The following is a 26,817-nucleotide window of genomic DNA, read 5'->3' as shown; positions in this document are numbered from 1 at the left end:
CAGCCAACACTCAAACCAGCTCTCCTTTTTTAAAGATTTATTTTTATTTTCTATTTATGAGTATTTTACATACATGTATGCAGCCAGTGCATGCCAGGTGCCCATGGAGGCCAGGAAAGGGCACTGAGTTCCCTGGAACAGAAGTCACAGATGGTAGTGAGTTGCCATACAGGCGCTGGGAACCAAACCCAGGTCCTCTGCAAGAGCAACCAGTGTTCTTAACTACTGGGCCATCTTCCTGGCCCTTCAAGTCCTGTTCTGTCTAGTTGTATCCAAACCTTCATGCTTGCCCCTAAAGGTAGATTTTATGTTGAGTCTCTGCCTCCTTCCGATAAGGCCTCTGAACCAGACAAGGCAGCCACAATTGCATGGCTTCTGGCTGAACACCTGCTTTAGAGTTGTAAAGGGATTAGAAACCAGGCCTTCTGTGGATGGAGTCTCATGTCTTCTCTTGCAGTCAACAGGAAAGCTGGGTGTGCAGTCACATCTCTGCTAGCCTCGGAGCTGACCAAGGATGATGCCGTGGCTGCTAGTTCTGCTAAGGTGCCCAAGAAAAGTGAAGGAGTCACCACAATCCTTGAAGAAGCCAAGGAACTGGTTGGCCGTGCAAGCTAAGCTGGGCTTTATGGCCGTTGCTGCATCTAGGTGAAGCCCAGACTGCCTACCTGCAGCATGTGCCTAAATGGTCAAGGAGATATCCCTCTGCAGTGGCCGCTCCACCACCTGACCCTGTCTCTCTGTCTGGCCTGCTGCTCTCGAACACCACATACAGCTTCAGCTGCCTGGAGGCCAGAAGGAAGAGGCAGTGTAGGGGTGGCCTGAGCCCAGCCCAGCCAGCCCTGGCTGTTGTATTACCAAAGCAGGGTCCGTGTTTGCTGCCTTAACCCTGTCTCCTCTATGTTACCCAGAGGTCCTGGTCTCAGACAGAACCCAGCCTGCTTTCTCAGCCCCACTCTCTAATGGGCCTTCCCCTAGGTCAATCTTGCTGCATTTGTGCTTTTCTTTTGTGGTTTCTCTGGCCCTGAGAATAGCATGGGACTTGTGAACCTTCGGGCTAGATCTTTTCACTGCTGTCACTCACTCTGCTTTTCCTGCTGGCGGTTATTTATTATTAGTGCTGTGGCATTGGGAGCTGCTTCTGCAAAAACAGGGAGCAGATCCCACCCTTACCCCACCTTCCTGGGAAAGGTCTCCCGGGAAAAGGGTCTCAACCACTCTCCCCGTTCCACTGTGGCCCAGGTCTGAGCCATAGGCAGGTAGCTAGGGCATAGCGACAGTGTGGGGTCCGCCCCCTGCCCGCTGCCATGCTTCATGCCCTTGCCCCCCTGGTCCCTCTGCACCAGCCTCACCTCTACCCAGCAACTGAACCCTTCCCCCCCATGCCTTCCCCAGAGCTTTGGTGCATCTCATTTGGAGTGTGGGCTGTAGTGTGACCATCCCAACACCTCACCCCCACCATCCAAGGAAATGGGAGGTGGAGCCTCCTGGCTGAGAAATTGTTTTGCAAATGGATCTATTTTTATATGAAAAATTTTTTAAGAAAAATAACTTTGATCCCCTTTCCCCTGCGTAATAAAAGAGGCTTTGATGGTAGGTTCAAGCATTCCTGGGGTCAGTCCTGAACATGGCCTAAATATTGGCCCCACCCCTCAAGACTAAATGGTGAGGCCAAGGCAGACAGACCCTTCCTTAGCATCAGTTCTGGGGCAAGAGAAATTCCTCTGGGTGGGCTGGGCCGCACCATAGGGTAGCAAGAGCTCAGATGCTGTGTTTTCATGAATGTATTAAATTATCAGCCAAATGTGCAGATGCTAAGGATGCTGAGAAGTGCACAGGGGTGCCCCCATATAAGCAGTGAGCCAGACTGGGTGGCCCAAACCTCAGGAAGCTTAGACTCTCTGGCCTGGGAGTCACTGTCTTGTCCTCCTCCAGGGCCCTTTCAGCTTCCCTCTGAGGCTACAGAGAAGGCTTGACACAGAATTGGAGTTGCCGAGTATGAAGGGGTTAGGAAACACAAGGGCCAGTACAGGGGCCTTGTGCCCAGGGAGGATTGGTTGGGTTGCTCGAGCTTGTGTCTGAGGGACAGTGGCAGCTTCTAGACTACTTCCTGGGAGGACTGAAGAGCCCGTTCTTCCTGAGCCACCACCTTGCTCGCTGACATCTGGGGCTTTGACCCTTTTCTTTTTTTAATCACTTTTGCTAAAATGCATTTAATTAAAAAAATTTTTAAGTAGAGGGGGTAAAATGCAAACCCCCTTGCCTCTTGGGCTTTTGGGATGTCATCACCTCCAGTTTGATGGGTTTGTTTCCAACTGTCAATAAAGCATTGAAACAGAACCTCTCTCCTTTGTAAAATTCTGAACTGGTTCTTTTTCACCATGGTGGTCTAGGCTTCTCTCTGTTTCCCACTCTGTTCTTGACCTGTCAGGTCAGTCAAAACCAGCGAGCTGAGCGCCAGGCCATGCAGGTTTCTGTGACCGCAGCCCCTTTCCAGGGCTGTTTTCCTGTTTACTTCTAGCTTCTCCCACATTGTGACCCTTAGGCTTGGAGACCTGTCTTTTTTTCTTTTCTTTTCTTTTCCTTCCAACCTCCCTCCCTCCCTCTCCCCCCCCTTTCCTTCCTTTCCTTTCCTCACCTCCAACTCCCCACTTTCCTGGCTCTTCCAGATGCTGCGATTTTCTGACCAATACCTATGTCCTCCATCCCCACCAAGTTAGAGGTGCTTAACCCAGGGACTGGAACCCTGAGTCTGCCCAGCCTGTGTCCCAGCGAGGACACCAGAGAGGACTTGGCCACTAAGCCATGCTTTTGAAGCAAGTTGTAACCTCAACAAAGACACCCTAAAAGTGAACAGACCCATTGGGGTAAGGGCCCTTGGACAGCCCTATAGTAGAAATAAAAACCTTTTAAATAGCCCTTGGGTCCGCCTAGCTGCCTCATGTGGCAGTGGCAGAGATGTGGGGGTGGCTACCTGCCTCACAATCCTAGAGACTGCGTTTCCGTTCATCTTCTGATGCCCACATACCAATCTGGGGACCAGCCACAGCTGCTCTTTGCCCTACTGTCTGCTTCCATGCCCAGAATAGAACCCAGGCACTCGGTACCCCGCCCTTTCAACACCAGGCTCCGAGAAAACCCAGCTCTCCCCTCAGCAACCTCACACACCACCACCCTTCCTACGCAAAGTCAAAGTCGCCTGGAAGGTTTGGTTTCCATGGCAACAGACCAGGGGGCGGCAGAACTGGTAACCAGAATCCGCGGGAGGGAGCCCGGAAACTGCTCTTCTGGCTCTTTTGATGGACTCACTAACCCTCCGGAAAACCTGTGGGACTGTGTCTGTCCTTTAGGTCAACCTTCCGGACTCCAGGAGCTGCAGGGACGGGGAAGTCGGATTAGCTGAGCTGGGAGGGGGACGGAAAAAAAAAAAAGAGGGAAAGGGGCTGGGTCCCAATGCTATCTCCTCGTGTCATCCCTTCAATTCGACTTTGCTGCTATAAAAAGAATGTGAAAGCACGTTCCACTTAGAGAAACTGAGGCCCAGGGTAGGGAACTCGGTATTCAAAAAATTGTCTCCGGGGCATTCATTCCTGCCTTTCCCCAGACCTCTAAGCTGCAAGGGAGGAGGTTAGTAAGCAGAGGAGAATCCGTCCTCCACTGGATCAGCCCCCTCCCACAGCTGAAGGTAGGTAGCTAGTAGGGAAGGGGCGGGAACTAGGAAAACGTCCCCAGAGCTCTCCCGTCCCTACTCACGCTCCTGCTCCCCGCCCCCCATGCAGGGTCTCCTTTTCTGCCTGGAGACAGCCCTGAGAATAAATCTGTGCACTCAGTTGCGCACGCATTCAAACTCCCCACCCCCACAATGGACTCTCCAGCGACACCACCACCGCATACTGATCCACAAGCACCATTACAGCTCATCACATATTATTAGAGACGCCAGGGAATCGGAAACGTGCATTCCATATTGGACAGTCAGATGCGCACTGCACAAGCACACGCCATTCAAAAATAGATCGAGACAAAAAACCGAGACACAAACATGACCCTTCGATTCTATTATTTAAGACAAACCCCTCGACTCCACCCACATGTTCTGTGTTCCATTTCTTAAACAGACGCGGTCAGACTTTCAGAAGAAACCATTTTTTATTTTTAATTTTCGAAGAAAAAAGCCATATAAATATTAGAGTATAAAACTTGCGAGAGATATCGGAAGGGGGATGGGCAGGAGCTACGTGACTATGCGAAGAGAAGCTTTTATAGAGAAGTCAGTACAGGGAGGGGTCGCCGCAGCGTGTGGACACAGCACAAAACACAGCACTGGCCGCGCAGGCAGATTGAGATTCAAAGGACAGACGGCTGCGCACAGCCCACCGCCCGCTGCCCACTCGCCATCACGTAAAAGCACACCACACTATACTATTGGCTATTCTACACCAGCGGGAGGAGGAAGGGGGCTTCTACACTACTGTAAGGGCTCGGGCAGAGGAAGTTCTATGCACAAGGAGGCACTGGGGGGCTTTAACCGGTCTGTGGCCACGAGGGGGCGGCCTGGGGGCCTGGGCAGTGGCCTTCTGAGAAATGGCACCTGGTAAGGTGGAGGCCAGGGGCTTGAGGAATACAGGGGCCCAGAGGCCCAGGGGAAAAGCCTCATCATTGGCTGAGACTTTATAGCCACTTGGTCCCTTGTTCTAGCTACCGGACTAGACCCAGGGTCCAAGAATGACCTTGCTGGGCTCCCTTCCTGCTAGGACCACTGACCCTCCCACCAAGGGCACCTCTGGAGTACCCAGCACCCACAGAGGCCCCTCTTTCCTCTCTGGTCTTAAACTCACTTAGAAGTCTTCTTGGACTGAAATGTCAGCTTAAATCCATTGGTCCTGGTGGCTCAGCCCAAGCTGCCCAGGCTGAACCAGGAGGGAGGGGTCTGGCCTGATGTTTGTCTATGGCTAGAATTTGAGGATTGAGCCAGTACCCTGGGTACGTACAGAGCCCCTTGCAAGACCCTATTAACAGGCTGTTTTGTCCACTGCCCCCACTCCCAGCAGTATACACTCAGCTTCCCTTTAGTTTACCACCCCCTACTGTCTCCAGACATGCAAAGGAGTCTCTTCTTTGAGGAGTAGGAAGTCACAGCATGCAGTGGGAACATCAAACAATGGAGAACAGAAGACTGGTAGTCCCCAGGCATTGAAAAGAGGCTTAGTAGCAAAATGCCTTCCCAAAAATCCAGCAAGCATCATCAGTACCAGGGGCATGGTGACTGTTCCCCAAAACTTAAGCATTGGTCTCAGGCTCTAGGAGGAAATGAGAAGACTGGTACCAAACCATGCTTTGGGGGACAGCTGAACTGAAGGAGAGGCCAAAGGATTGTAATACTCTCCCACCTGTTCAGAACTAGGAGCCCCCTTAGCTCACCTGTCACCCCAACAGCCCAACTACCTGGCTCAAAGAGAGGGTGTTGACTGAAAGGGTGGGGTGGGGAGAGGGAGGCTGGAGATGAATGAGCCTGACTGGGTTGGAAGATGGGGAGTTCAGCTGTAACTAGGGGAGTGTGGCATGGTGTTTGTGTGTGTGTGTGTGTGTGTGTGTGTGTGTGTGTGTGTATCCACACTAACCCTGCTACCTATGTGGGTACAATCACTGATTGGATAGGGGGTCCCAGCAGAACTCTCTTTGCATATTCAACCCCCCTAGGGTACAAAGAGGGGGTGTTGGCTTGGGCACTTGTTTCTGTTTCCCAACGGGGAGCATGGCCTGGCTGTGGCTCCTACCAGAATCCTGGGGTGAGCCCTGAAATTCTGAGGCCTGGGTACAAGTAAGGACAAGCTGGACTGGCTGGGGAGGGAGGCTGCCCTGTGGCTCAAGGCCTGGCCTCCATATTACTTCTTCTCTTTCTTGCCCGACTTCTTCTTGTTGCCATTGCCGCCTGCCGGAGCCTTGCCATCTCGTTTGCCAGCTGCGTTGGTCAGTGTGGCATTGCTGCCAGGGATGTACACGTTCTGGCGGTAGTCAGGCACGTGCTGCAGGGTAAACTGGGGTCCATATCGAGCGCTCAAACCCATAGTGCCAGTGCCCCCTCCCAGAGTGGAGCTCCCATCAGCGGCTTCTGCGGAGACAGAAGAGGAGTGGATGGTCAGATGGGGTCAGTGACTTCCTTACACTGCAGTTAGTGAGTGACTGGGCCCAACCACTGGGAATACAGTGGTCACCAAGGCTGTCTGTCTCTGTGCACAAAGGAGCTAGGGGGAGAAGTCAAGAGTGACCTAAGATCCTCAGCAAGTCTACCCAGCCTCCCAGTACCATCCATCTGCTTTCTAAATACCTTCACTTCCATAAAATGAAGGTAAGTCAGAAAGCATCCATTTTGGGTAAGAATTATAAAAGAGAAAATGCTTCTGAAGTGCCCAGACTAGTGCTTGCTGTGGGGCAGGTACTCAATTGTGCTAACTAGCGTTTCTCTAAGGCTTTGATACCTGTCCCTGCCTTCCACACTAGACCATGATTTGTGCATTATCTTCCCCCAACCAAGGCTTGGCACGGCCCATGCGCTCAGCTGCTCTGCCGCCATTAATTTGTATGCTGGAGTGCCCTTCCATTCATGTACACGTCTCTGTGTGGAACTGGGAATTGGACTCATGCCATTGCACACACTTCCCCAGCTGAGCTACATATCCAGCCCAGCCCTTGGCTTGTTGGTTGGTTTGGTTTGGTTCTTCTTGGATTTTCTTGTTGTTTGTTGGGGGGTGATTTGGTTCGTTTTGGTTTTTCGAGACAGGGTTGCTCTGTGTAGCCCTGGCTGTCATGGAACTTGCTCTGTAGACCAGGCTGACTTCAAACTCAGAGATCCGCCTGCTTGTTCTGGGATTAAATGTGTCAGCCATTGCTGGAGGAACTCAGAGTGGCATACTTGCTTAAAAACAGGTTCCTTGGCTGTATGGGAATGAGACCCAGATGACCAGAGTCCACCTGAGCAGCTGAAGCACAGAAATAATCCAATGGAGGGTTCTGTGAGGATTAAAGGAGACACACTGTGCCCTGGCACTTGACACATGCTCAGTAAACGCCTAACCTGCTGCCCCCTCATAGCCACCCTTGTCCTCCAGTCCACTGTATTCCTTCTGAACGGAGCTGGTGGTGAGGAGGGAGGTAGGAGTTTGACTTCCAGATTCCCAGCCAGAGGCTCTGAAACCCTCTGACACAGAGAGAGTTGAAGGCCTTGCCCATCCTAGCCAAAAGCTGGAGCAGTTTTTCCCCTAGGCTGTGCCTCCACCCTCGACCTTGGAGCTAATAGAGAGGTGGACTAAAGCTGGAGAGGTTGAGTAATTCTGGGACATCAACCAGGGATTGAGAAATAGAGACAGGAAATATTTCCAGTTTGGGCATGAAGGGAAAGCAAGAGATGGGAAGAGCAGAGATGTGCCGAGATGTGCCGAGATGTGCCGAGATGTGCCAGGGTCTCTCCACCTTGGCAACCTGGGTTCTCACAACCCTCTAGATCCAGTCCCCCAAAGTCCTGAAGCAGAAGGCCTTCGGGCAACAGGCCTGGTAGGAGGGAACAGCTGCCCACCCCTCCCACCCCTTTCATTTGTTGACATCTCCCTAATTAACTCCAGGAGGTACCAGCCCTCCATGGCCCACCCTTCCCCTCCAGCCTGGGTATGGAAGGGGGAAGGGCCCAGATCTAGTTTCAAAGAGACAGGATTCCAAAGTGATTTAGGGGATTGAGAAGAGTGTGTGGGGGGGGGGGTATAGAACTGCTTCTGCCCCCAAGCACTCAATTAGGAAAGAATGTGGAGGAACTGAGAAAGGAGACTGAGCAAAAAGACCGGAAGTGCTTCACTGAATGGCAAGAAGGCAGGCCCACCCACATCCTACATCCACCCAAGATCTCCGAGAATCATTCAAAATGGCCACTTGGTGGGAAAGAACTTGAGGAAATCAGGAGGGAGAGAAATTGAAGATGAAGAACGGACACTGGTGTGCTGCCCTGTCAGCTCCGCTGGTTCAGAGACTCCAGTGGCTTTTCCGATTATATCCTAACCCCCAAGACTTGGCCTAGGCAAGGTCCAAGGGTTTCACCAGTCTCAGGGAAAAACATACTTAGAAATGCAAAGAGACATCATCTTTTCCACTGGAGGAAGGGTTGCTGGCCTCTCTCCAGCTCTAAACTCATTACCACCTTCCCCTGGTCCCCTTAATACTGCCAGTCCAAGTCAGACAAAGACCCCACAATAACAATAACCAGAGTTAGCCAAGGAAGTGAGCCCAAAACTGGCACAGCTGCAGACCGCAGCCTGCTTTTGGGTGCACCTCCCCCAAGTGTTTATTTAAGAGCTCTCGAAAGGGTCCCTCCCTTCTCTCCTCTCTAGGCTGGCTGGGCTGGGCTCCAGGAGCCTCTCAGGCTCTGGGGTTTGGAAGTAGGTGTGAAAGTGAGAGCTGGGCCTGACCCTGCCACCTCAGTTCTGGAGTCTGTTCTCCCCAGAGCCCAAGGCTAGGGCCTTGGGTCAGGTCCTGTGTGGGCTGGAGGGGTGGAGCCCTTACAGGGAGCGTGCATGAGGCCATGGCACTACTCCAGAGAGACCTTCTGGGAAGGTTTTAGGCCATAAATACTGTTTCCATGTCTGTTTTTAGCATCTGGATTTGGGCTGAAAAGACTGCTTTCTGGCCTTAGGGCTCAAGGCCACAACAGCTAAAGAGACCTGTTTACTTCCCTCAAGAGCTGAACCTGGCATGTCCCCAGGCCCAGTGCATGCAGCTGGCCTCTCAGGGATCTCAGCCCTGTCCCCAAGAGCTGACAGCTCCTATCATGTCCCCATCCTCTGCCCTTTGGTCAGCTGTAGGCTAGGCCTCATTCAGTCTCACCGACATCAAGGGTAAGATTACTAAATCATATCAAATAAAAATACATGGATTTCAGCTACCTCTGAATTTGGGGTAGATAAGAATTTTTTTAATATAGTTTGCCTCGTGTAAACAATTTAAGAAGGATTTATACTAAAACTGTATATAGCCAAGCGGTAGTGACACACGCCTTTACTCCCAGCACTGAAGCGGTTGGTCTCCAGAGTGAGTTCTAGGACATCCACGGCTACGTAGAGAAACCCTATCTCAAAAACAAACAAAAAGCATATACTCATCATTCAGTGAGATTATATTTCACTGGGAGCCATAGGAAGAATAATGCTCAGGGGTGGGGTGTGGGGGACCCATAGGAGGAATTAGCTTCCAGGTCCAGTCAGCAAAGAGGGAACAGGCTAGATCTAAAGGAGACTGAGGACGGAAGAAATGGCCCTGGGAGTGAGGTTGACCTGGGAGGCAGGTAAGAAATGACCTGGGAAGCCCCAGGTAAGTGGTATTTCACAGGTGCTCCCCACAGAGCATGCTCAGAGGTTAGAGAGGCTTGGTTAAAACAAAGTCCTAAAGTTTGGTTAGCACACATCCTGCTCAGGTTAAAGGGATGCTTCTCCTGGCTGGGCTTTCTACCTACTGGTCCCCTAGCTACTCTCAAGAGCAAAGCTAAGCATTGTTGTGTGAGGCCCAGTAGGGCTTAAGTTTCTTTAAGTTTCCCACAGACTTGTCTCCTGGGCCAGAAGTTAGTCCTTCTACAGGTGTGAGATTCTTTTTCTTATAATTCAGTCTATTTTGGTTTAATTATTTGGATGAGAATACAAAGGGATGAGTTTCACTGGGGCTCCTTCATAGGTGTAGTAGAAGTTAGATTATGACTCTGGGTTGTGCTTGCCCACCGTGCACAAGGCCTTGGGGGGTACCACACAACTATGCTGTCAGCGTTCAGGAGGTGGGGGGTTCAGGAGGATCAGAAGTTCAAGGTCATCCTCACATGCACACAGAGTTGGAGGCCAGCCTGGCTTCATGAGCCCCGTCTCAAAAGAAAGAAAAATGCTTCTGTCTTTCTCTTTTATCCCTACAGGTCCATAAGGTTAATGATTAGTCAATTACAGCACCATCCTGTAATCACGCTCTGCTAACACTATGCTGAGGACCTTATATTTGATGGTCAAACAGTGCTGGGCAGTGGTGGCACCACCTTTAATCCCAGCACTCAGGAGGCAGAGGCAGGCAAATCTCAGAGTTCAAGGCCAGCCTGGTCTACAGAGTGGGTTCCAGGACAGCAAAGGCTATGCCCCCAAGGATTTGAACCCAGGCTGGCCTGCTTCCAAAGCCTATACTCTTGAGTGTTAGCAAGTGTTATACTTGCCCTGCAGAGCATCCTCTGTGACTCTTGCTGTAGTACAGCCACTGGCACAAGACTGGCACAGTCGATGCTGATGCCCCTGCTATGGCTGTGGTTCTTTCTAAGCCTCGTGGGACAAGTGCAGTCCTGGTGTGAGGCTGTGGTGTGTGATGCGCATGTGCTGGCCCTTTCTAGGGTCATACTTATTTGTTTTGGTCTTGAGAGAGGGTCTTGCTTTGTAACCCAGACTGATCTCAAACTCCTGCCTTGGCAGACAGAATACGGAGGTTATAGGCGTGTGCCTCTGTACCCAGCTCACAGTGAGATTTGCAACCACTACCACCCCACATCCTCAGTGGACCACCTGATCACTCTGCTCTGGCCTTTCAGGGCCTCTCCACCCCTTTGTTGTCTGTCAAGATGAAGCTATGTCACTGGCGATCACCTGGTCTTCCAGAGAAGCCACACAGACTTATACTTCATCCATAGCTATAGCTATGATGGCAGCACCCCTCCCTCAGATTCCCACCCTATCACACCCATAGGTACCACTTACCACTGGCAGAGGCCAAGATCATGGCTTGCAGCATCTCTGTATCGAACTGGTTGTTGGGCCAGGTGCCGGTTTCATCCCCATTTTGGGATCTGTGGAGACAGTGACAAGGTCAGCTCCACTCATTCTCTCCCAGCCTCTTCTGGGGTTCTTCCCGGGGTTCCCAAAACCATCTTTATCTTTTATCTCTACCCCATGCCTAAGACCTGCTCCTGATGGAGTAGGTGGAGTTTATATAACCCTTCGACGCCAGACCCCAATCTGCCCATTCTCCAGGCCAGCCGGCTTTATGCTGTCTCAGATGCATTAAATGAATACCATCCCTCTGTCCTTCATGATAGGATGTGAGCTACTGTTACAGCCTGAGACATCAGAACATCTCAGGACAGTAAAAGAAGACAATTTGAGAGAATGTCTCATAACTAGAGGAATGGCCAGAAATGAGAGAGAAAGAGTCAGGTGACTCAGAAGCCCCAGGTAACGCCACAGCAGTTAACCCAGGCTCAGACTTGCTCAGTGTTTTCCTAAGTCCTCAGTATAAAGTCTATATAGTCCCATCAAACTGTCCACCCTGCTTCATATCCTGCCCACTCCCAGTCTTTCATCAAACAGATTCCCAGTAACTTCTGTCTCGGGCCCTCTCCTGTTGATGCCCAGAATGCCAAAGCACAGCTTTTGTTCTAGCAATGTAAATAAGTTGTGCCCAGGGGATTCTCAAATTTACTAGGGCTGGACTGAGCCCTCCATCGTTGCATCCGCTCCTTCATTACACTGACTTCTGTGATGTGTGGACCAGGGTCTCAGCAGGAAACCTGAGCACCTGAGCCTCAGTAGGTCACTTCGAAGCACTATTACGCATTGAAAACATGAAGTGACTCGTGTTTTTAATTTATTAAGAGTTCTATGGAATTGTAACTATGCTCAATGTGGGTTTTTCCCATGGTGCCAATTTCCCTTTGTGTCTTCCTCCTTTCTCCTTGTTTCTGTCCGTCTCTGTTTTTCTTTGCTTTTGTGACAATCTCACTCTGTAAGCCAAACTGGCCTCCAACTCATATAACCCAGGTGGGCCTCAAATTCACAGTAATTCTCCTGCCTCAGCTTTGTGAATACTGGGATTATAGGTATATAAAACCATACCTAGTCATCATGTGGCTTTTCAAGAATCAAATTGCTCTAGTTTGCGGGGTGAGGGAAGAAACCACACACACACACACACACACACACACACACACCACTCCACACATGCACACACACACACCACTCCACACACACACACACACACAGACACACACACACACACCACTCCACACATGCACACACACACACACCACTCCACACACCACACCACACACCACTCCACACATGCACACACATACCACTCCACACACACACACACACAGACACACACACACACACACCACTCCACACATGCACACACACACACACCACTCCACACATGCACACACACACACCACTCCACACACACACACACACACACACAGACACACACACACACACCACTCCACACATGCACACACACACACACCACTCCACACACCACACCACACACCACTCCACACATGCACACACATACCACTCCACACACACACACACACAGACACACACACACACACACACACACCACTCCACACATGCACACACACACACACCACTCCACACACCACACACCATTCCACACATGCACACACACACACCACTCCACACACACACACACACTCAACCACTCCACACACAGCCTGCCATACACTAGCACAGTCTGACACAGAGATGTTCCTCCAGTAAACAGTAGCTGCCTGGCTGGGCCTGGTGGTGCATGTCTATAATCCTAGCACTTGGGAGGCTGAGGCAGGAAGACATTGGAGAGTCTCAGATCAATCTGAGATTCGTAGAGATAAACTTGCCTCAAACAAACAAACAAACAAATAAATAAATAAAAGTTGCTAAGGCGAAGAAGAGCTCAAGGGAGAGAATTAGGTCCTCATGAAGTAAAAAGAATTTGGTTTCAGGGCAGACCCTGAAGAGTGGAAGAGAGCATGTGTGCGTGCGCACGTGTGCATTTGTGCACTTGTGTAATCTAGCAGTCTGGAGGCTAAGGGAAGAAGAGTGTGACTTTCAGGCCAGCCTGCGTTATATAGAAAGTCTCAAAAAGCAAGAACCAGCTTGATGGTAGACTGCTTGTCTAGCGCGCAGGAGGCGTGGGGTTCCATGTCCAGCCTAGTAGAAGATAAATAGGTACTTTTATTTGTAAGCTTTATAGGGATGGACACTGTAACAGACAGCTATAGTACCAGTGCCACGGAGGCTGAGGTGGGGTAATCCGTTGAGCCCCACACTTAGAGGCCAGCCTGGGCCACACAGAGAGCCTCTCTCAAAACTTTTACCAAGTGAGCAAACAACAGTTCTGATAACAGGACAAATAGGTGTCAAATGCTGGGGACAGGACACACTGGCAGTGAGTGCCAGTGATGTGGTCCCTGGGAAACCCCAAATACCAACTATGTATTGTTCCTACCAAGACTGCTGAGTTATGTTGAATTTAGCCAAAAGAATCAACAAACCCAGACCGTGAGCATTTAAAAGACTACTGGCCTGGATGCTTTAAAAATATCTATTTCATTTTTCTAAAAAAAAAAAAAAATCAGGGAAACCGTTCTGATTAAAGCAGAGGGCAGAGACATGGCAACCAAATGCAATTCCTGCTCCTTGATCAAATTCTGAATTTAATTTTAAAATTAAGATTAAATTTAAAAGAACAGATTAAAAGGACACACTGAGGACATCTGAGATGGTCTGGTAGTGGACTGTGTATTACTATATTAATATTAAATTCCTCAAATGTGATCATTTGTGATTTTATAGGAGTCCTAGAAGGTGTGCATTGTATCACATGTTCTGATACCTGTAGTGCTTTCCCATGGTTCTCGAAGGATAGAATCTGTGTGTGTAAGTGAATAGTGAATCTAGGTTTGTTTGTTTAAATAAAACATTCAACATGCATACTTCAGCACACTAGTCTTTTCACTTTTCAATACATTTTAGACATTTTAAGATAAAACCCTGAAAGGTTAAAAGCGAGTCACCAAGCCAGGTGGTGGTGGCACTCTAATGCTACAGTCCCAGAGGCAGGCGGATCTCTAAGTTTGAGGCTACAGAAAAGTTCCAGGACAGTCAAAGCTACACAGAGAAACCCTGTCTGGAAAATATAAAACAAAACCAAGTCACCAAGGAGAGAAGGGGCACGGAAAACAGCTCTCAAGGCAGGGGAGAGGCCTGGCGTCAGGAACTGGAGGTTTGGGATGTGTGTGGAGAATTGGTTGGGAAAGCAGAGTGAACACTAAACATTTTGGCCTCCTCCTCCCTCAGAATTCTGGAGCGCTCCTGAGATACTCAGAGGCAAGGTTGCCATGGTGAGATTCAACCATGTGACATTTACTCTTTGCCCTGTGTACAAGGATGGAGGGATCCCCCCACCCCTCAGAGGACAGAAATTCAGACGAGTGTCTTTATGAAAACCAAAGGAACAACCCCCAGTCTAGTGTGACTGAGCTCATGAAGGTGCAGGAGAGCACGGATGGAGACCACTCAGGTCAGGAGGGTGCCCGGGCAGTGGGCAGTGCTGCCAGGAAATAAAGGTAAATGCAAGGGTAGCCTGGAACCATGAGGGCTGGACAGTGCTAGAGGCCAAACAGGAGGGGTTCTAAGGACTGGAGCCACTGGGTCGAGAGGGATTAGGATCACCTCTCGTTTCCAGCAGAGGAAGGCAGGCCTTGGAGGCCTTCTCAAAGTCACACACAGCTAGTTGAGTGGTACGATTGCAACTGCATCTGACCTGACATGACCCTAAAGCCCTTGATGATCTCACACAGAGGAACTTGGCTTCAACCAGGCATCCCTGGAGCCCAGCAGCAGATTCAAGGGGGCTCTTCCAAGATTTGAAGACAAAAGCAAGCATAAAGGTGCTTGCTGTCCAAGTACCCACATATTCTGGCTAACCCTGGGTGTGGAGGTCAGAGAAGAGCAGCAGCCTATGGTTGGGATTCTACAGAATAGTCTATGTTATGTTAAGTGAGAAACCTGGAAAAGCCACACTGACAACAGCTGGTACTTAATCGTGTTAAAATGTGTATGCATGCGTATTTGGTTAGCAAAGCAAGAATCTATTGGCACCTAAAAATAAACGTATCTATCCATATGAGATGCCATTATGCAACATTTAAATGGCTTTTGAAGAGTTTTTACTGACATGGGGGAATTCATTTGACATGTTATAAAGGAGAAAAAAATAGGCTACAATAATACTGGAAAGATGGATGACCTCGATTTCTATTAAAAAAAAAAAAAGGTACTATTGTGAACAAGTTTGCCACACTTTTCAAAAAAGAAGCTTATGCATGCTGTTTGACTATAGAAATAAAAATGCTTAGAAAGATACATAATGAGTATGTTAATTACTCAATGAAAAAATTGCAACCAAAAGACAAAAATGGTGGAAAAGGAACATTTGTACTAAAAAGGATTAAGAGACTTAGGAGATATTGAACCAAATGCAAAATGCATATTTTAAAAAAGAATATATATGTATGTATGTATATATATACATATACATATGTATATATATATATGTATATGTATTTCAGTCGGGGTTTCTATGTAGGCCTGGCTATCCTAGAACTCACTTACTCTGTAGGCCGGGCTGACTTCAAACCTACGGAGATCTACCTGCATCGGCCTCCAGAGTGCTGTGACTAAAGATATTCATTAGCATACCCAATAAAGGGGCAGGGCAATCCCAGATGAAATTACGTAATGCTTTGGATTTGCTTGGGAATGATCCAAGGGGTACAAGGGCAGGGATCGCAATGGCATAAGACAGGAGAGTGAGCTGGGGCTTCAGCTTCCTGTCTGTTTTCATATATGTCCATCTTTTCTAAATCAAAATCTATATCTAAGTCTAGTTCTTTCTAGATCAAGGGAGACTTTCTCTTTTTTCTATCTCTCCTGTTTGAGAAACACAATGTGCTGGGAACCAAACTCTGGTCTCTAAAAGAACAGTGAGCACTCTAAGCCTGTGAACTCCAAGAATGCACTATTCTGGGGTGGGGGTGGGGGCTCCTATTTGTTTTCGAACAACTGCCCAATCTGAAGGAGGGGGGAGAGGGAAGGAGGGAGGGGGCAGGAATAATGTCTCAGAGCAGGAATAGAAGGTCACCTAGGTTGGAGAAGAATAACCCAGGAACCACAAAGGATAAGGTGGTACCAGAGACTCTGGGAACAGCTGCAGAGCAGGATAGAGCCCAGGTTATGGCCTGAGAGAGAGAAATAGCTTGCTGGGCTTGAGGCTTGGAACAGTTGTTGGAATCAGAAGCCAGATGGATGGCCTAAGAAAAAACAGTGTGGGAGGGAGAAACTCACTACCAGCAAGGACTCTGGACTGTGGTTCTTTCCCTTTGGTTTGGGTACTGTGACCTACCCTTGCCTTGAACTCACCCTGGGTTACTGAAGACCCCAACACTGTCCCTGCTCTAACCCTGATGTGGCTGGACAGAGAGGCTAGCAGACAGTGAGCCAAAGGGTGGGCAGAGCATCAGTGGGGGGTAGTAACCAGTATTACCCTGAGAAAGAGAAATTGCCTTTCTTCATCTGCCTCTCTCCAGTGTGCTCATCAAAATGGCAGCCAAGAGAAAACTCCCTGTCCTTCTGTTTATTGTGAGAGGCCACAGAGCCTGTTCATAGGTTCTTCCTGCATCTGGAATGCTGTTCCTTGTCTTCTGGTGGTTGACTTGTACTCCTCCAGATTTCACCTGCCTTACTGCCTTCTGATCTCTTTCTGTTCTCTGACTAGGTCAACACTCAACACACTGCCAACTCCTTGAGATTGGAGACCACCTCTATCCCATGATGTATGGGCCGGAGAAGGGCCTCACTGAAGGCTAAATAAATGAAAGGGGAATCTGGCACCTCTGGATTACACACTGATGTTTGCTTCATCTTGGCCACTGTGGGGCTGAGTCACCCACAGCTGTGGAGGGGAGATCTCCTGAACCTGATATCTCCCCCAGAGCTCCAGTATGGATTCCAGGCCAGCAAAGCCTCTCAGTGATAAGAAGGGACAGGCAGCAAGGGAAGGAGGCTCCCAGGGTGCATATGAGAACAACTGCTGGGGCTTCCAAGACTAGCAATCACTGTTGCTTCAGGGCCAGGGTCTTGGCTGGCCAGGGTAGAAGGAACACAGTTGCTTCGTGTCTCAAAGCTGCTGCAGCTCCACTATCCCCTTCCAGGAAGCACTCCTTAATCTCCTCTCCCCACTCCACTCTTCTGCAGAGAACTATGGTTTCTCACCAGATTTTTTTGGAGTTTTTTTCAGGGGGTTACTTGTTTGTATAATGTGATTTACTGTCCTGTTGTTGCTTCCTCTGCTGACCTGGAAACTTCAGGGTTTGGGGATGGTGGTGTCTGCTTACTGGTTCTCCCCCCCCCCCCCCCCAGAGCTGGGGACTGAACCCAGGGCCTTGCCCTTGCTAGGCAAGCGCTCTACCACTGAGCTAAATCCCCAGCCCCTGCTTACTGGTTCTTACAGACATGTTAGTGCAGTGCCTGGCTCACAGTAGATACTCTGTAAAAACTCACTGAATGAATGAATACAAGACCGACCTACAGAAGGCTGGCAAAGTCAGCAAGGAAAAAGGAAGCAGTTGGGGTCAAAGCAGGGGCAACAGCAGCCCCAGTCTCTTTGGCTGCCTTTTAGGGGCCCTCTAGGAAGTGCTTCACATTCCTGATGCTATGGGCCAGCCTGCGCATGCCTAAGACACATGTCCAGGAACTGGAATCTGCCTGTACTCAAGGCTTCTGGGTTCTTGTAGCTAGGGTTTGGTTGGTGAGGAGAAAGCAGAGTGGGACTCCCAAAACTCACCATCTTAGCATCTGGGCAAACACAGAAAGGGAGCAAGCCCAGGCCTTACTCCCCTCCCTAGACTTCCCAGTTTCTAGCTTCTGCCTTGTTAAGCTGGCCCAGATCCTATCCCACGCCCCTCAGACCAACTGAAGGTCTTTCTGCCGAAGTCCATCCTCCTTCCCAGCCCCACAGGGGGTTCTTGTCTCAGCAGGAATTTATTCTTGATTGAAATGAACAGCTGGGCCAGTCAGGATGGGAGGGTGAGTGGTGGAGAGTAGCCATCAAAGGGTCTATGTGTGAGGGGCAGGAGGCGGAGGCACTGGGGTGCTGGCTTGCCTACAAGTGCCAATAAATGAGACAGACGGGGATTGTGTGTGTGTGTGTGTGTGTGTGTGTGTGTGTGTGTGTGTGTGTGTGAGAGAGAGAGAGAGAGAGAGAGAGAGAGAGAGAGAGAGAGAGAGAGATTCTGAATGAAAAGCTGATAGACATGGAGAACGACACAAAAAGAGAACAGAAAGAGAAGCAGAAAGAGAGGGAGAGAGGAGGATAGAGCATGGAGAGAAGACCACAGTGACACAGGAAATGACTGGGCTGGGAGACAACAAAGAGGACAAGTAAAGGGACAGAGACAGAGAAGGGGGTGGGGGGACAGCCTGGCATTAGGGAGAGTCAAATATCTTCATGCCTTCTACTTTTATTGAACACCTTGGCAGGGCAGGCTTAGTACAGAAGTGCGTACAGATGGGGCAAAAAGACTCGGGTGTGAGGGGTGGAGAGAGGGGGAGGCAGAGACTGCAAACTAAGATGGGAACTTCGGGGAGAATGCAGAGATGAGAAGGGTTAGGGGACACACAAGCTGGAGAAAGGAGGTGCAGACTAAATCCAGCAGGTAGACAGGGCAGTGTGTGGAGTAAGACGACAGCTAGGAGAAGCAGGGTGAGAGAGACCTCTCTTGCTTCTCCTTAAGGGAAACTTTCTATTTCTTGTGTTGGAGTGAGAATGTATCATTTTATAAGCAATGCCATCTCCAGTTTGTGGTTTCCTTTTCCCAGAGCTGAGCTTCTCTCTCTCTCTCTCTCTCTCTCTCTCTCTCTCTCTCTCTCTCTCTCTCTCTCTCTCTCTCTCTCCCTCCCTCCCTCCCTCCCTCCCTTCCTCCTTCCCTCCCTCTCCCCCTCCCTCCCTCCCTTCCTCCTTCCCTCCCTCTCCCCCTCTCTCTCTCTCTTTGTCTCTCCCTCTTCCTCTCCCCCTCCTCCATTTTCCTCCATGGTTCACACAAGGTTCTCACTGGAGACAGCCTGTTTTTCTCTGGCCCCATTTCCTCTACTCAAGTCACAGGTCAGGCTAAAGCCCAGCTCGACTGGAGGGGAATGTAAACAACCGACAGATACAAAAGTCCTCCTCACCCCACCCCCACCCCTGACCATCCTTGAAGTCCCACAGAGCCTTCAGGAGATCAGAAAATGTGCGTGCGGCTGGGAGAAGGAAGAGGGTGCGTGGGTGAATCTCGCTTCCAAAATAGCTGGAGCGGGCATCTTCTCTTTCTGGGATTTGTATTAGCAGCCCCCAGAACACAAAAGCCTCCTGAAATCATGAAACGGCTAAAGAAGCCATTTGTTGAAAATGCCGAGCCCTTTCCTCATCTTCTCCCACGTCATCACTGAGAAAATGCCGCAGAGAAGAGGGTGGGATGGGGAGTCAGTCACCTACCCGCTCGTGCCGGGTCTCTGGGCTTGAGAGAAACGCCAGTCAGTGTTGGGCGGGGCTTGCTGTGGAGGAAACAGAGAGATTGAGGCTTAGTACCCAACAGCAGCTAGGTGTTTCCAGAGCCCCTGGGAATGGGGGCAGGGAATGGTTAGTGGCGGAAAACGGATAAGGTGGGGGAGGGTACACATGTCTCCAAAGGTGGGGGTAGGGAGAACCAACCCAGAGATTAACAAAATATTTCATTTGATCACAGTGAACGAGCGCAGATTTCTTTGCTGAAGAAATGGATCCCTTTTTCCTGTCCCAGACTCAGAACTTCTGAGCCAAAATTCAAGTACCCAAAATGTTTTTTTGGTTTGTTTGTTTTTGGTGGAACTGGGAAAAGTGCCCCCCCCGCCCCCACCCACACACACCGAGTGGCAGGGAGGCTTTTAAAATCCCACCAGTCAAGCTAGAACCATTCAGCTCCTCAGCTGGGAACAAAGCATCAGCTGCAGCAAGATGGCTGCTGCTCTGGGTAACCCTTTTTGTGCCAAGTTGTGCACTCACACATTCAGAGGAACACCTCCACCGGGCCCTCGATCTCAAAGACCTCTTCCCACAGCTAAATACATTATTAATTTAGGAGTCATGCCAGCCTGGGCCTTTATAGGGCATCCAAGCTCCGGGATGCCTCTCACCCCCAGAACTTCATGCCTCACAATGGCCTGTGACTAAGGAGATGGGAACAAGGCAGCTCTCTGTCCAAGGCAGAGAAAATGGCTGGGATGGAATCCAGTGGGACCACATTCTACAGGCTCCAACCAGAGCCAGCTCAACTGTAGCCCTCTCCCAAACAGCTCAATTCACAGGGCTGGGCCAGCCACCGCTTAATTTCTAACTTCTGCAGGTTCCTTCCAGGAGATGTGTCCCACCACACATTCTTCTACTGCCATGACTTCACCAGGTTCTGGGATGTGCTGGTAATTAATTCTCACACAGGTTCCCAGGAGGAGAGAGTGTGAGCATCTTAGATTACTCTGGGGAGAAGGAAGACCCAGGACTTGCCAATGAGTCACACTGAGGTTCAGGAGTGACAGTGATGTGGGCGGAATCCAGAAACCAAGAATTCCTGGTGGGTCGAGTGCCATGATCACCATTCCAGGGCAGAGTGGAGACCCTCAGCCACTGTACCCATTGACAGTTGAACGTACATGAAGATGCAGGATGGTGATCTGACAGGAAGTGGGGCTGAAACTTTACACCCATATGAGAAGGGGAGAGGGGGAAGGGGACAAGCTTGTTCAGTGAGTGCTGCAGGGAAAGGAGAGCCCCCCAAAGACTTTTCTTCCATATTTGAGGTCTTATTGAGGAAAGCCTCTACCCCCCACCCTGTCTCATCCCAGCAGATGTTCATCTGCCAAGCTGTTCAAAGCACACACCAGGGTTAAACCCTCACCATTTATTCTAAACTTGAGCAAGTTGCTTGACCTCTGTGGAAGTAACCTCTAGCAGGCTGGTGACTATCCAGAAACAGTGGTGGGAGAAGCAAAGGATGTGTCCCCGCTCTTTGGTTTGGTTGGTTTGTTCTCTCTGCTTTGTTTTTGTTGTGGTGGTTTTATTTTTTTTTAATTTTTTAATTTAATTTTTTTTTTTTTTTTTAGACAGGGTCTGTGTAGGCTGTCCTGGAACTCACTAAGTAGACCAGGCTTGCCTTGAATTCAGAGATCCGCCTGCCTCTGCAGAGTGTTGCTGGCTTTTGAAGGAGATGTGTAGTAGGGCTCTTTCAATGAACTAACAGAAGTAGTTGTATATGTTCCAAAATATAAACCCCATACAGCAGAGGCAGGGTGGAGCATAAACTGACAGAATCACAGCTTCAAAGTTTGTACTTTTGTTTTTTTCCATTTCAGTTTCCTTGCCCATGAGGGCTACCTCTGGCATCTGGCAGAAGCTGTGGTTTTCTCATCTGTTGGAGGAGGGAAGATTTGCCAAGTCTTAGATACTCTGAGCATTCTCCCCAAATCCTGACCCTAGATCTTTTAGCACATTCTTAACGGAACTAAAAGCCTACTTTTGAATCCCCGTAGTAGGGGTTCTCCAGGCCCCTACTTTCAGGGGGAGGACAGGGTCGCTGTTTACACTGGGGCCAACCAAGACCCTTCCTTATAAGAGGGGTGCAGGCACTGAGAGTGAGCGACTAGGTATAGAGCTCTAGGCCAGCTAGACCCGGAACTAGCAGATTCTGCTTGTCCCGGGCCTAGAAGGCCAGCGTCACTCCTGAATTTCTGGAAACCAACCCAGTTCAAGACCATGTAACCCTGTCCATCGGGGAGTTATGGGCGGGTTGGGGAGGCCTAGGAACCTCACTGGGTCTCAGCCAACCCGGACAACTTTCTGGGGTGGCCCAGGGGGTACGTGGGGGAGGGACAGCGCGTGGGCGTGACCAGCACCTAAGATACTCATAGTAGACAAGCCCTAGACAAACATCTGTGGTTGGCTGGAGCTGGAGCAAGCAGAATTGAAGTTAAGGACGGGTCGTCGTGAGAGTAGGGAGCAAGCCTCAAGAGTGGAAGCTCGCACTGGAGCCAACGCCCAGGTTTGCAGCGTGGGTCTGTGGCGGTCTCCACGCAGGACCCCCAGCATCTGCCAGATCACTGTGGAAATCACCCGCAGTGATGCGGGGCGCCACCCTTTCTATATACCACCACTCGCCCATAAACATCGCCCCCACCCCCATACTCAGAACCCCATCTTTGCGTCAACCACTCTGATTGTACACTTTCAAATATATCCAGTAGATGTGCCAGCTTGGTACAAAGAAAGAGAGAGAGAGAGAAAGAGAGAGAGAGTCAAGAGCACAGCCCCTTAGGCAGACCAGGCAGCTTCTCCATCGCGCCCCCCAGGGGTCGCATGGCGGCTCCCAGCCCTCACCTGGCTCCGCTCCCGCAGCGTACTAGACCGGGAACGCAAGGCCTCGGGCTCCAGCGCCAAGGCTGAGGGCTGCTGAACGCTGAGGGGCCTGAGGAAAGTGAAGTCACTGCCATCGGAGGCTGGAGAAAAGCACGTCCTGTAGCAATGGCTCTGAGAATCTGTGGGCCGCAGGGTCACCTCCATGTACTTTAGAGTGCCATCTGAGCTGACCTGAAGGTTGGGACTGGACTGTTTATAGAACTCCCTGGAGGGCGAGTCCTGGCCCCTGCAGCACTGGCCCCCACCCCGGTCCCTATCTTCATGCCTCCGCAGACACTTAGCTGACATGAAAGTGAAGGTAACTAGGGATAAGAGACTGACAGCTGCCAGCGCCACAATAAGATAAAGGGTGAGGTCTGACCGCTCGGGAGGGTGTGTGAGGAAGTCGCTGGATTTGGGCATTTCCTCTGCATCCTCGTCCTCCAGAACCAGCAATACTGTTGCTGTGGAGGATAGTGAAGGGTCACCATTGTCCCTCACCAGGACCACCACCTGTTGGGTATCAGAGTCGTCCTCCAATAAGGCCCGGGCTGTGCGCACCTCACCAGTGTGTGTAGATACGAGGAACAGTCCAGGGGCTGTGGACTGAGGTAATAGAGAGTAAGAGAGCCATGCATTGTGACCAGCATCAGCATCCACAGCTGTCACCTTGGTGACCAGAGAACCAGGAGGAGCAGATCGGGGGAGACGCTGAGGGGCTGAGAACTCCCTGCCAGATCGTGGGTGCAGTACAGTTGGGGCGTTATCGTTCTGATCAAGGACAAACACATGGAGAGATGTGTTAGCATACAGTCGGGGAGAGCCGGAATCTCGGACCCCCACCACAATCTGCAGCATCTGCAGTAATTCATAGTCAAAGGTCCGCTGGGCAAAGACTCGTCCATCTTCGGGGTTGACATACACGAAGGAGGAGGCTGGGGCTCCCTGAATTTGACTTCCCACAATAGAATAGGTGAGGCGGGCATTATCCCCCTCATCTGGATCAGAGGCAGCCACAGTACAGAGGAGAGAGCCTGGTGGCCGGTTTTCTGGGATATAAGCAGTGTAGAGCTGTTGGGTGAAATGGGGTGCGTTGTCATTAACATCTGAAATGTTCAGCCTGATGGTGAGATGTGTATGCAGGGGAGGTGATCCAGCATCACTGGCCAGCAGGTCGATGGTGTAATGGGATGTGACCTCTCGGTCCAAAGGCTGGCTGGTGAGCAGTGAGTAATGGTTCTCGGAAGGCTTGATCTGAAATGGCAGGTTTGGAGTTGTCTCCAGGATCACCTCACCATTTCTACCTGAGTCTCGGTCCCGCACATTAAACAACCCCACAACTGTGCCCACGGGTGTGCTCTCTAGGACAGGGTTGACCAAAGATGCCAGCAGCACCTCAGGGGGATTGTCGTTAGCATCCCCTACATCCACCTGGATTACACAGTGGCCCTCCATGGCTGGCTGTCCCTGGTCTCGAGCTCTTGCATGAATTTCATAGAAATTTGATTCCTCAAAATCTACCGGACCCAACACGTGGATTGCTCCAGTGTTAGGATCCAGGCCAAAGAGATTCTTCACTGCTTCAGATGTATGGTCTCCGAAAGAGTAGTCTAGTTGGCCATTGGTGCCCTCGTCTGGATCAGTGGCATTGAGACGGAGCAGCAGGGTCCCCGGGGGTGTGTTCTCTGGGAGTCCCACACGTAGAACTGAGGACTGGAAGGTTGGGGCATTATCATTGATGTCCAGCACAATGACAGAGATAAGGCTGGTCCCTGAGCGGGCTGGGGTTCCCCCATCCACAGCAGTGAGTACCAGCTGATGCCTTGCCTGGGCTTCCCGGTCTAGCTGCTGCTCTAGCACTAGCTCTGGGAAGAGCTTCCCATCTTTTAGGGTCTTCACATTCAGAGAGAAGTGACTGCTGGGGCTTAGAGTATAAAAGCTCACAGTATTGGTGCCCACGTCTGGGTCTTGGGCACTGTCCAGTGGGAACCTGGCTCCAGGTGCCGCTGATTCTGAGATGCGCATCTCTCGCTCAGGAGTGGCAAAGCTAGGAGAGTTGTCGTTGAGATCTAGGATCTCTACCTCTACCCGGGTGAGCTCCAGGGGGTGTTCGGTTACCACCTGTACAGGCAGCAGGCAGCTCGTGCTGGCTCCACACAGGCTCTCTCGGTCAATTTTTAGATTCACTGCCAAAGCTCCACTCATCAAGCTCAGGGAAAAATAGCGCCCGTTCTCCTCAGAGCCCAGTCTCAGCCTGCGACTCAACAGATCTGCCACCTTTAAGCCCAGATCTTGAGCAACGTTCCCCACCAAAGTCCCCGGCTCTGATTCCTCCACCACTGAATAACGAAGCTGCCCAGACACCCAGCCACAGCAGCACAAGGACAACATATACAGCACTTGCCGTTTACCAGTGACCTGTGGTGATGCCATAGGCCCCATGACCCAGAAGTCCCTTCTTGGAGAGCAACTGTGCAGTCCTGTCTCCAAGGTAAAAACCCAGAGCTTGGAATGCAGAAGCTGAAGTCTCCTATGTCTCCTTCCAGCCTCTTTAAAAAAAAAAAAAAAAAAAAACTGCTCTGAGGTTTGCCTGCCTGCAGCCTTTCTTAGTCACCAACTGGCGGGGGTGGGCGGGGGAGGGGAGTTAAATGTAAGTGGTGCTAGGGAGCTGGAGGAGGAGAGGCAGGCAGGAAGAGCAGATCCCCCACCTCAGCTCTAAGTTTGATTGGCCAAAAAGTCTGTCTGCTCTCAACCAATTATGAAGTCTCCCCGGTCCTGGAAACCTTGGGAACAGTCGCTGGAAAATCTGTGTCACAGAAGCCTCCCCACTCATTTGGGCTGCAGGTGATTCAGCCCCCTTTGGCAGTGGAAGTTTGATGGCTCAGATGGTGCTCAACGGGGAGGATTAAAATGGTACAAAACTCCTTAGTGTTCTGTCCCAGCAACTTCCTGCGTGACTTTAGCCGCTTTTTTGCTTGAACCAACAAAAATGCGTCCTTGTGGAGATGCAAAGCCCACAGGGCATTTTCCTTCCCACACTCCCAAACCTCAGATCCTACCAAATACTACTAAAGCCTTGTCAGGACCTTCTAAAGTCTCGCCCAGCTCTCCAGCAAAGTCAGCTGACAGTTACAGGACTTAACTTGCATAGCTCACAGGAAAGGGACCATTTTTAGGGCAGATCTTGGCTACTCTGGAGGGACCAGAGGCCACAATGGCCTTTAGGTTTTATAGTTTCACTGAGTCCAAAACTCTCCCTAAAGATTCCCAGAATTCACGGGGGTGGGGTGGGGGTAGGGGTAGGGGCTGATAATGGGATGTAAATGTGAGTAGAATAAATAAAAGATTCCCAGAATGTCTGTCTCTGTGAATTCTCTGTCAATCAATTTTCTGACACTGAGTGACCATCTATGGCTTTCCTCAAAAGGTAAGAGATGCTTGCTGCTCCCTGATAACTGCATCCAGTTCACCTCCCAGTGGTAACACCGGGAGTCCCAGGGGAAGGTCTCTGCCCCCTCTTTGATGTGCACCTCTCAACTCCATTGGCTCTTTCCTTTTCTGACGAATAAACAGTTCCCTTCACACTGGTCTAGAGAACACCAGCCAACATGGGGCAAAAGATTTGTAGTCTACCATCAAACCAGTTGAAGACGGCAATCCAGAGCCAACTTTCTCCAGAGCACAGCCCCCCTCCCCCATTCAGAAAGAACAGGGGAGGCATTCCTGGTTTTAGGTGATGTCCTGGCCCAACCCACACTTGTGTAAGATAGCTTTGATTGACTGATGCCCCCATATTCCATTGTCATGCTTCCACAGCTTGGTTCTTGATAACCAGTTACTTTTATTTCTTACTCTCAAATAAGGACATCACTCCCCCCTAACCCCTGCTGACTTCTAGTCTACGGGCTTTACTCATCCCCAAGTTCTAATCACCAGTCAATTCAGAAACCACTTGTAGAGCACAGCATTTATGAGATGGTTATTACGTACACAAATGGTAGCCTCCCTATGGGCTCTTACAGGGGGGTCAGTACCCTCTGGCACTTGGCCCAGCCATATGACTGGCTCACAATAACCCTCAGGCACTGGCTGAGCCTGCCAAGGTCTCACCTCAAGCCCATAGAGAAGATCAGAGGGTGGACAGCTTGGGCGCACAGGCTCCCCTGCCATAGGTGCGCTGGGTGACTTCACCATCATGAAGCTATCACTCCGAGTGGGCGCAGAAGCCAGCGGTGTACAGCCATGAGAATGGCCTCCCACGTCAACAAACTTGATAGGATCTTCTGACCCTAGCTGGATTCGGAGGATCCCATTGGAAGGAGGAAGCCCCTCCCTCCTCCGAGATCTGGTGAGACAGGCACAGGTGCCAGCAGGAAAGCACGTTACTCCACAGGCAGCCCCACGGAGACACTTAGAGAGCAGTGCCACAAAAGAACCAAAGGAGACAAAGCAAATGGCCACTAAGGACACAGCCAAGTACAGCGTTAGGCGGGATTCTCCTTCCCTGGGAGCTGAGGA

At 50.5% G+C, this 26,817-nt stretch overlaps 17 protein-coding genes across 20 annotated transcripts in view; 1 reads left to right on the top strand and 16 right to left on the bottom strand.

Annotated features, from left to right (window-relative positions):
* Nucleotides 1-2,337, top strand: part of Diaph1 (diaphanous-related formin 1) — a 99,385-nt gene extending 97,048 nt beyond the window's left edge. For all 4 annotated transcript variants that reach the window (NM_001395102.1, NM_001107393.3, XM_087592872.1 and 1 more), the window contains 1 exon segment: nucleotides 458-2,337. In NM_001395102.1, the coding sequence (NP_001382031.1) occupies nucleotides 458-615 (158 nt within the window). In that variant the 3' untranslated portion in view covers nucleotides 616-2,337.
* Nucleotides 2,338-4,127: 1,790 nt separating this feature from the next.
* Pcdhgb7 (protocadherin gamma subfamily B, 7) overlaps nucleotides 4,128-26,817 on the bottom strand; it is an 88,937-nt gene continuing 66,247 nt past the window's right edge. Inside the window, 3 exon segments of the mRNA NM_001012215.1 lie at nucleotides 4,128-6,109; nucleotides 10,755-10,843; nucleotides 19,372-19,430. Of these exon segments, the coding sequence (NP_001012215.1) occupies nucleotides 5,883-6,109; nucleotides 10,755-10,843; nucleotides 19,372-19,430 (375 nt within the window). The 3' untranslated portion in view covers nucleotides 4,128-5,882.
* The window catches only part of Pcdhga1 (protocadherin gamma subfamily A, 1), a 180,417-nt gene continuing 157,730 nt past the window's right edge, over nucleotides 4,131-26,817 (bottom strand). Inside the window, exons 2-4 of the mRNA NM_001037140.1 lie at nucleotides 19,372-19,430; nucleotides 10,755-10,843; nucleotides 4,131-6,109 (exon numbers count right to left, since the gene is read on the bottom strand). Of these exons, the coding sequence (NP_001032217.1) occupies nucleotides 5,883-6,109; nucleotides 10,755-10,843; nucleotides 19,372-19,430 (375 nt within the window). The 3' untranslated portion in view covers nucleotides 4,131-5,882. The remainder of the gene's footprint in view (nucleotides 6,110-10,754; nucleotides 10,844-19,371; nucleotides 19,431-26,817) is intronic.
* Nucleotides 4,131-26,817, bottom strand: part of Pcdhga2 (protocadherin gamma subfamily A, 2) — a 173,867-nt gene continuing 151,180 nt past the window's right edge. The window contains exons 2-4 of the mRNA NM_001037139.1: nucleotides 19,372-19,430; nucleotides 10,755-10,843; nucleotides 4,131-6,109 (exon numbers count right to left, since the gene is read on the bottom strand). Of these exons, the coding sequence (NP_001032216.1) occupies nucleotides 5,883-6,109; nucleotides 10,755-10,843; nucleotides 19,372-19,430 (375 nt within the window). The 3' untranslated portion in view covers nucleotides 4,131-5,882. The remainder of the gene's footprint in view (nucleotides 6,110-10,754; nucleotides 10,844-19,371; nucleotides 19,431-26,817) is intronic.
* The window catches only part of Pcdhga3 (protocadherin gamma subfamily A, 3), a 168,673-nt gene continuing 145,986 nt past the window's right edge, over nucleotides 4,131-26,817 (bottom strand). The window contains exons 2-4 of the mRNA NM_001037154.1: nucleotides 19,372-19,430; nucleotides 10,755-10,843; nucleotides 4,131-6,109 (exon numbers count right to left, since the gene is read on the bottom strand). Of these exons, the coding sequence (NP_001032231.1) occupies nucleotides 5,883-6,109; nucleotides 10,755-10,843; nucleotides 19,372-19,430 (375 nt within the window). The 3' untranslated portion in view covers nucleotides 4,131-5,882. The remainder of the gene's footprint in view (nucleotides 6,110-10,754; nucleotides 10,844-19,371; nucleotides 19,431-26,817) is intronic.
* The window catches only part of Pcdhga4 (protocadherin gamma subfamily A, 4), a 157,625-nt gene continuing 134,938 nt past the window's right edge, over nucleotides 4,131-26,817 (bottom strand). The window contains exons 2-4 of the mRNA NM_001432426.1: nucleotides 19,372-19,430; nucleotides 10,755-10,843; nucleotides 4,131-6,109 (exon numbers count right to left, since the gene is read on the bottom strand). Coding sequence (NP_001419355.1) covers nucleotides 5,883-6,109; nucleotides 10,755-10,843; nucleotides 19,372-19,430 — 375 coding nt within the window. The 3' untranslated portion in view covers nucleotides 4,131-5,882. The remainder of the gene's footprint in view (nucleotides 6,110-10,754; nucleotides 10,844-19,371; nucleotides 19,431-26,817) is intronic.
* Nucleotides 4,131-26,817, bottom strand: part of Pcdhgb2 (protocadherin gamma subfamily B, 2) — a 152,644-nt gene continuing 129,957 nt past the window's right edge. Inside the window, exons 2-4 of the mRNA NM_001432487.1 lie at nucleotides 19,372-19,430; nucleotides 10,755-10,843; nucleotides 4,131-6,109 (exon numbers count right to left, since the gene is read on the bottom strand). Of these exons, the coding sequence (NP_001419416.1) occupies nucleotides 5,883-6,109; nucleotides 10,755-10,843; nucleotides 19,372-19,430 (375 nt within the window). The 3' untranslated portion in view covers nucleotides 4,131-5,882. The remainder of the gene's footprint in view (nucleotides 6,110-10,754; nucleotides 10,844-19,371; nucleotides 19,431-26,817) is intronic.
* Pcdhga5 (protocadherin gamma subfamily A, 5) overlaps nucleotides 4,131-26,817 on the bottom strand; it is a 148,112-nt gene continuing 125,425 nt past the window's right edge. Inside the window, exons 2-4 of the mRNA NM_001037137.1 lie at nucleotides 19,372-19,430; nucleotides 10,755-10,843; nucleotides 4,131-6,109 (exon numbers count right to left, since the gene is read on the bottom strand). Of these exons, the coding sequence (NP_001032214.1) occupies nucleotides 5,883-6,109; nucleotides 10,755-10,843; nucleotides 19,372-19,430 (375 nt within the window). The 3' untranslated portion in view covers nucleotides 4,131-5,882. The remainder of the gene's footprint in view (nucleotides 6,110-10,754; nucleotides 10,844-19,371; nucleotides 19,431-26,817) is intronic.
* The window catches only part of Pcdhga7 (protocadherin gamma subfamily A, 7), a 124,834-nt gene continuing 102,147 nt past the window's right edge, over nucleotides 4,131-26,817 (bottom strand). Inside the window, 3 exon segments of the mRNA NM_001014773.1 lie at nucleotides 4,131-6,109; nucleotides 10,755-10,843; nucleotides 19,372-19,430. Coding sequence (NP_001014773.1) covers nucleotides 5,883-6,109; nucleotides 10,755-10,843; nucleotides 19,372-19,430 — 375 coding nt within the window. The 3' untranslated portion in view covers nucleotides 4,131-5,882.
* Pcdhga8 (protocadherin gamma subfamily A, 8) overlaps nucleotides 4,131-26,817 on the bottom strand; it is a 113,967-nt gene continuing 91,280 nt past the window's right edge. Inside the window, 3 exon segments of the mRNA NM_001037156.1 lie at nucleotides 4,131-6,109; nucleotides 10,755-10,843; nucleotides 19,372-19,430. Coding sequence (NP_001032233.1) covers nucleotides 5,883-6,109; nucleotides 10,755-10,843; nucleotides 19,372-19,430 — 375 coding nt within the window. The 3' untranslated portion in view covers nucleotides 4,131-5,882.
* Nucleotides 4,131-26,817, bottom strand: part of Pcdhga9 (protocadherin gamma subfamily A, 9) — a 103,269-nt gene continuing 80,582 nt past the window's right edge. Inside the window, 3 exon segments of the mRNA NM_001037158.1 lie at nucleotides 4,131-6,109; nucleotides 10,755-10,843; nucleotides 19,372-19,430. Of these exon segments, the coding sequence (NP_001032235.1) occupies nucleotides 5,883-6,109; nucleotides 10,755-10,843; nucleotides 19,372-19,430 (375 nt within the window). The 3' untranslated portion in view covers nucleotides 4,131-5,882.
* Nucleotides 4,131-26,817, bottom strand: part of Pcdhga10 (protocadherin gamma subfamily A, 10) — a 93,374-nt gene continuing 70,687 nt past the window's right edge. Inside the window, 3 exon segments of the mRNA NM_001037135.1 lie at nucleotides 4,131-6,109; nucleotides 10,755-10,843; nucleotides 19,372-19,430. Coding sequence (NP_001032212.1) covers nucleotides 5,883-6,109; nucleotides 10,755-10,843; nucleotides 19,372-19,430 — 375 coding nt within the window. The 3' untranslated portion in view covers nucleotides 4,131-5,882.
* Pcdhga11 (protocadherin gamma subfamily A, 11) overlaps nucleotides 4,131-26,817 on the bottom strand; it is an 84,711-nt gene continuing 62,024 nt past the window's right edge. Inside the window, 3 exon segments of the mRNA NM_001037153.1 lie at nucleotides 4,131-6,109; nucleotides 10,755-10,843; nucleotides 19,372-19,430. Coding sequence (NP_001032230.1) covers nucleotides 5,883-6,109; nucleotides 10,755-10,843; nucleotides 19,372-19,430 — 375 coding nt within the window. The 3' untranslated portion in view covers nucleotides 4,131-5,882.
* The window catches only part of Pcdhgb8 (protocadherin gamma subfamily B, 8), a 79,500-nt gene continuing 56,813 nt past the window's right edge, over nucleotides 4,131-26,817 (bottom strand). The window contains 3 exon segments of the mRNA NM_001037159.1: nucleotides 4,131-6,109; nucleotides 10,755-10,843; nucleotides 19,372-19,430. Coding sequence (NP_001032236.1) covers nucleotides 5,883-6,109; nucleotides 10,755-10,843; nucleotides 19,372-19,430 — 375 coding nt within the window. The 3' untranslated portion in view covers nucleotides 4,131-5,882.
* The window catches only part of Pcdhga12 (protocadherin gamma subfamily A, 12), a 75,179-nt gene continuing 52,492 nt past the window's right edge, over nucleotides 4,131-26,817 (bottom strand). The window contains 3 exon segments of the mRNA NM_001037337.1: nucleotides 4,131-6,109; nucleotides 10,755-10,843; nucleotides 19,372-19,430. Coding sequence (NP_001032414.1) covers nucleotides 5,883-6,109; nucleotides 10,755-10,843; nucleotides 19,372-19,430 — 375 coding nt within the window. The 3' untranslated portion in view covers nucleotides 4,131-5,882.
* The window catches only part of Pcdhgc3 (protocadherin gamma subfamily C, 3), a 34,862-nt gene continuing 12,175 nt past the window's right edge, over nucleotides 4,131-26,817 (bottom strand). Inside the window, exons 2-4 of the mRNA NM_053943.1 lie at nucleotides 19,372-19,430; nucleotides 10,755-10,843; nucleotides 4,131-6,109 (exon numbers count right to left, since the gene is read on the bottom strand). Of these exons, the coding sequence (NP_446395.1) occupies nucleotides 5,883-6,109; nucleotides 10,755-10,843; nucleotides 19,372-19,430 (375 nt within the window). The 3' untranslated portion in view covers nucleotides 4,131-5,882. The remainder of the gene's footprint in view (nucleotides 6,110-10,754; nucleotides 10,844-19,371; nucleotides 19,431-26,817) is intronic.
* Nucleotides 5,660-24,822, bottom strand: Pcdhgc5 (protocadherin gamma subfamily C, 5). Its single transcript, NM_001164288.1, is given in 4 exon segments — nucleotides 5,660-6,109; nucleotides 10,755-10,843; nucleotides 19,372-19,430; nucleotides 22,282-24,822. Coding segments are annotated over 4 exon segments (2,835 nt in total). The 5' UTR covers nucleotides 24,742-24,822; the 3' UTR covers nucleotides 5,660-5,882.

Source organism: Rattus norvegicus, chromosome 18 (assembly GCF_021556685.1).
Source record: "Rattus norvegicus strain SHRSP/BbbUtx chromosome 18, alternate assembly SHRSP_T2T, whole genome shotgun sequence".
Classification (NCBI taxonomy): domain Eukaryota; kingdom Metazoa; phylum Chordata; class Mammalia; order Rodentia; family Muridae; genus Rattus; species Rattus norvegicus.
Note: the sequence above shows the minus strand (reverse complement) of the source record. Positions and strands in the feature narration are given on the sequence as shown.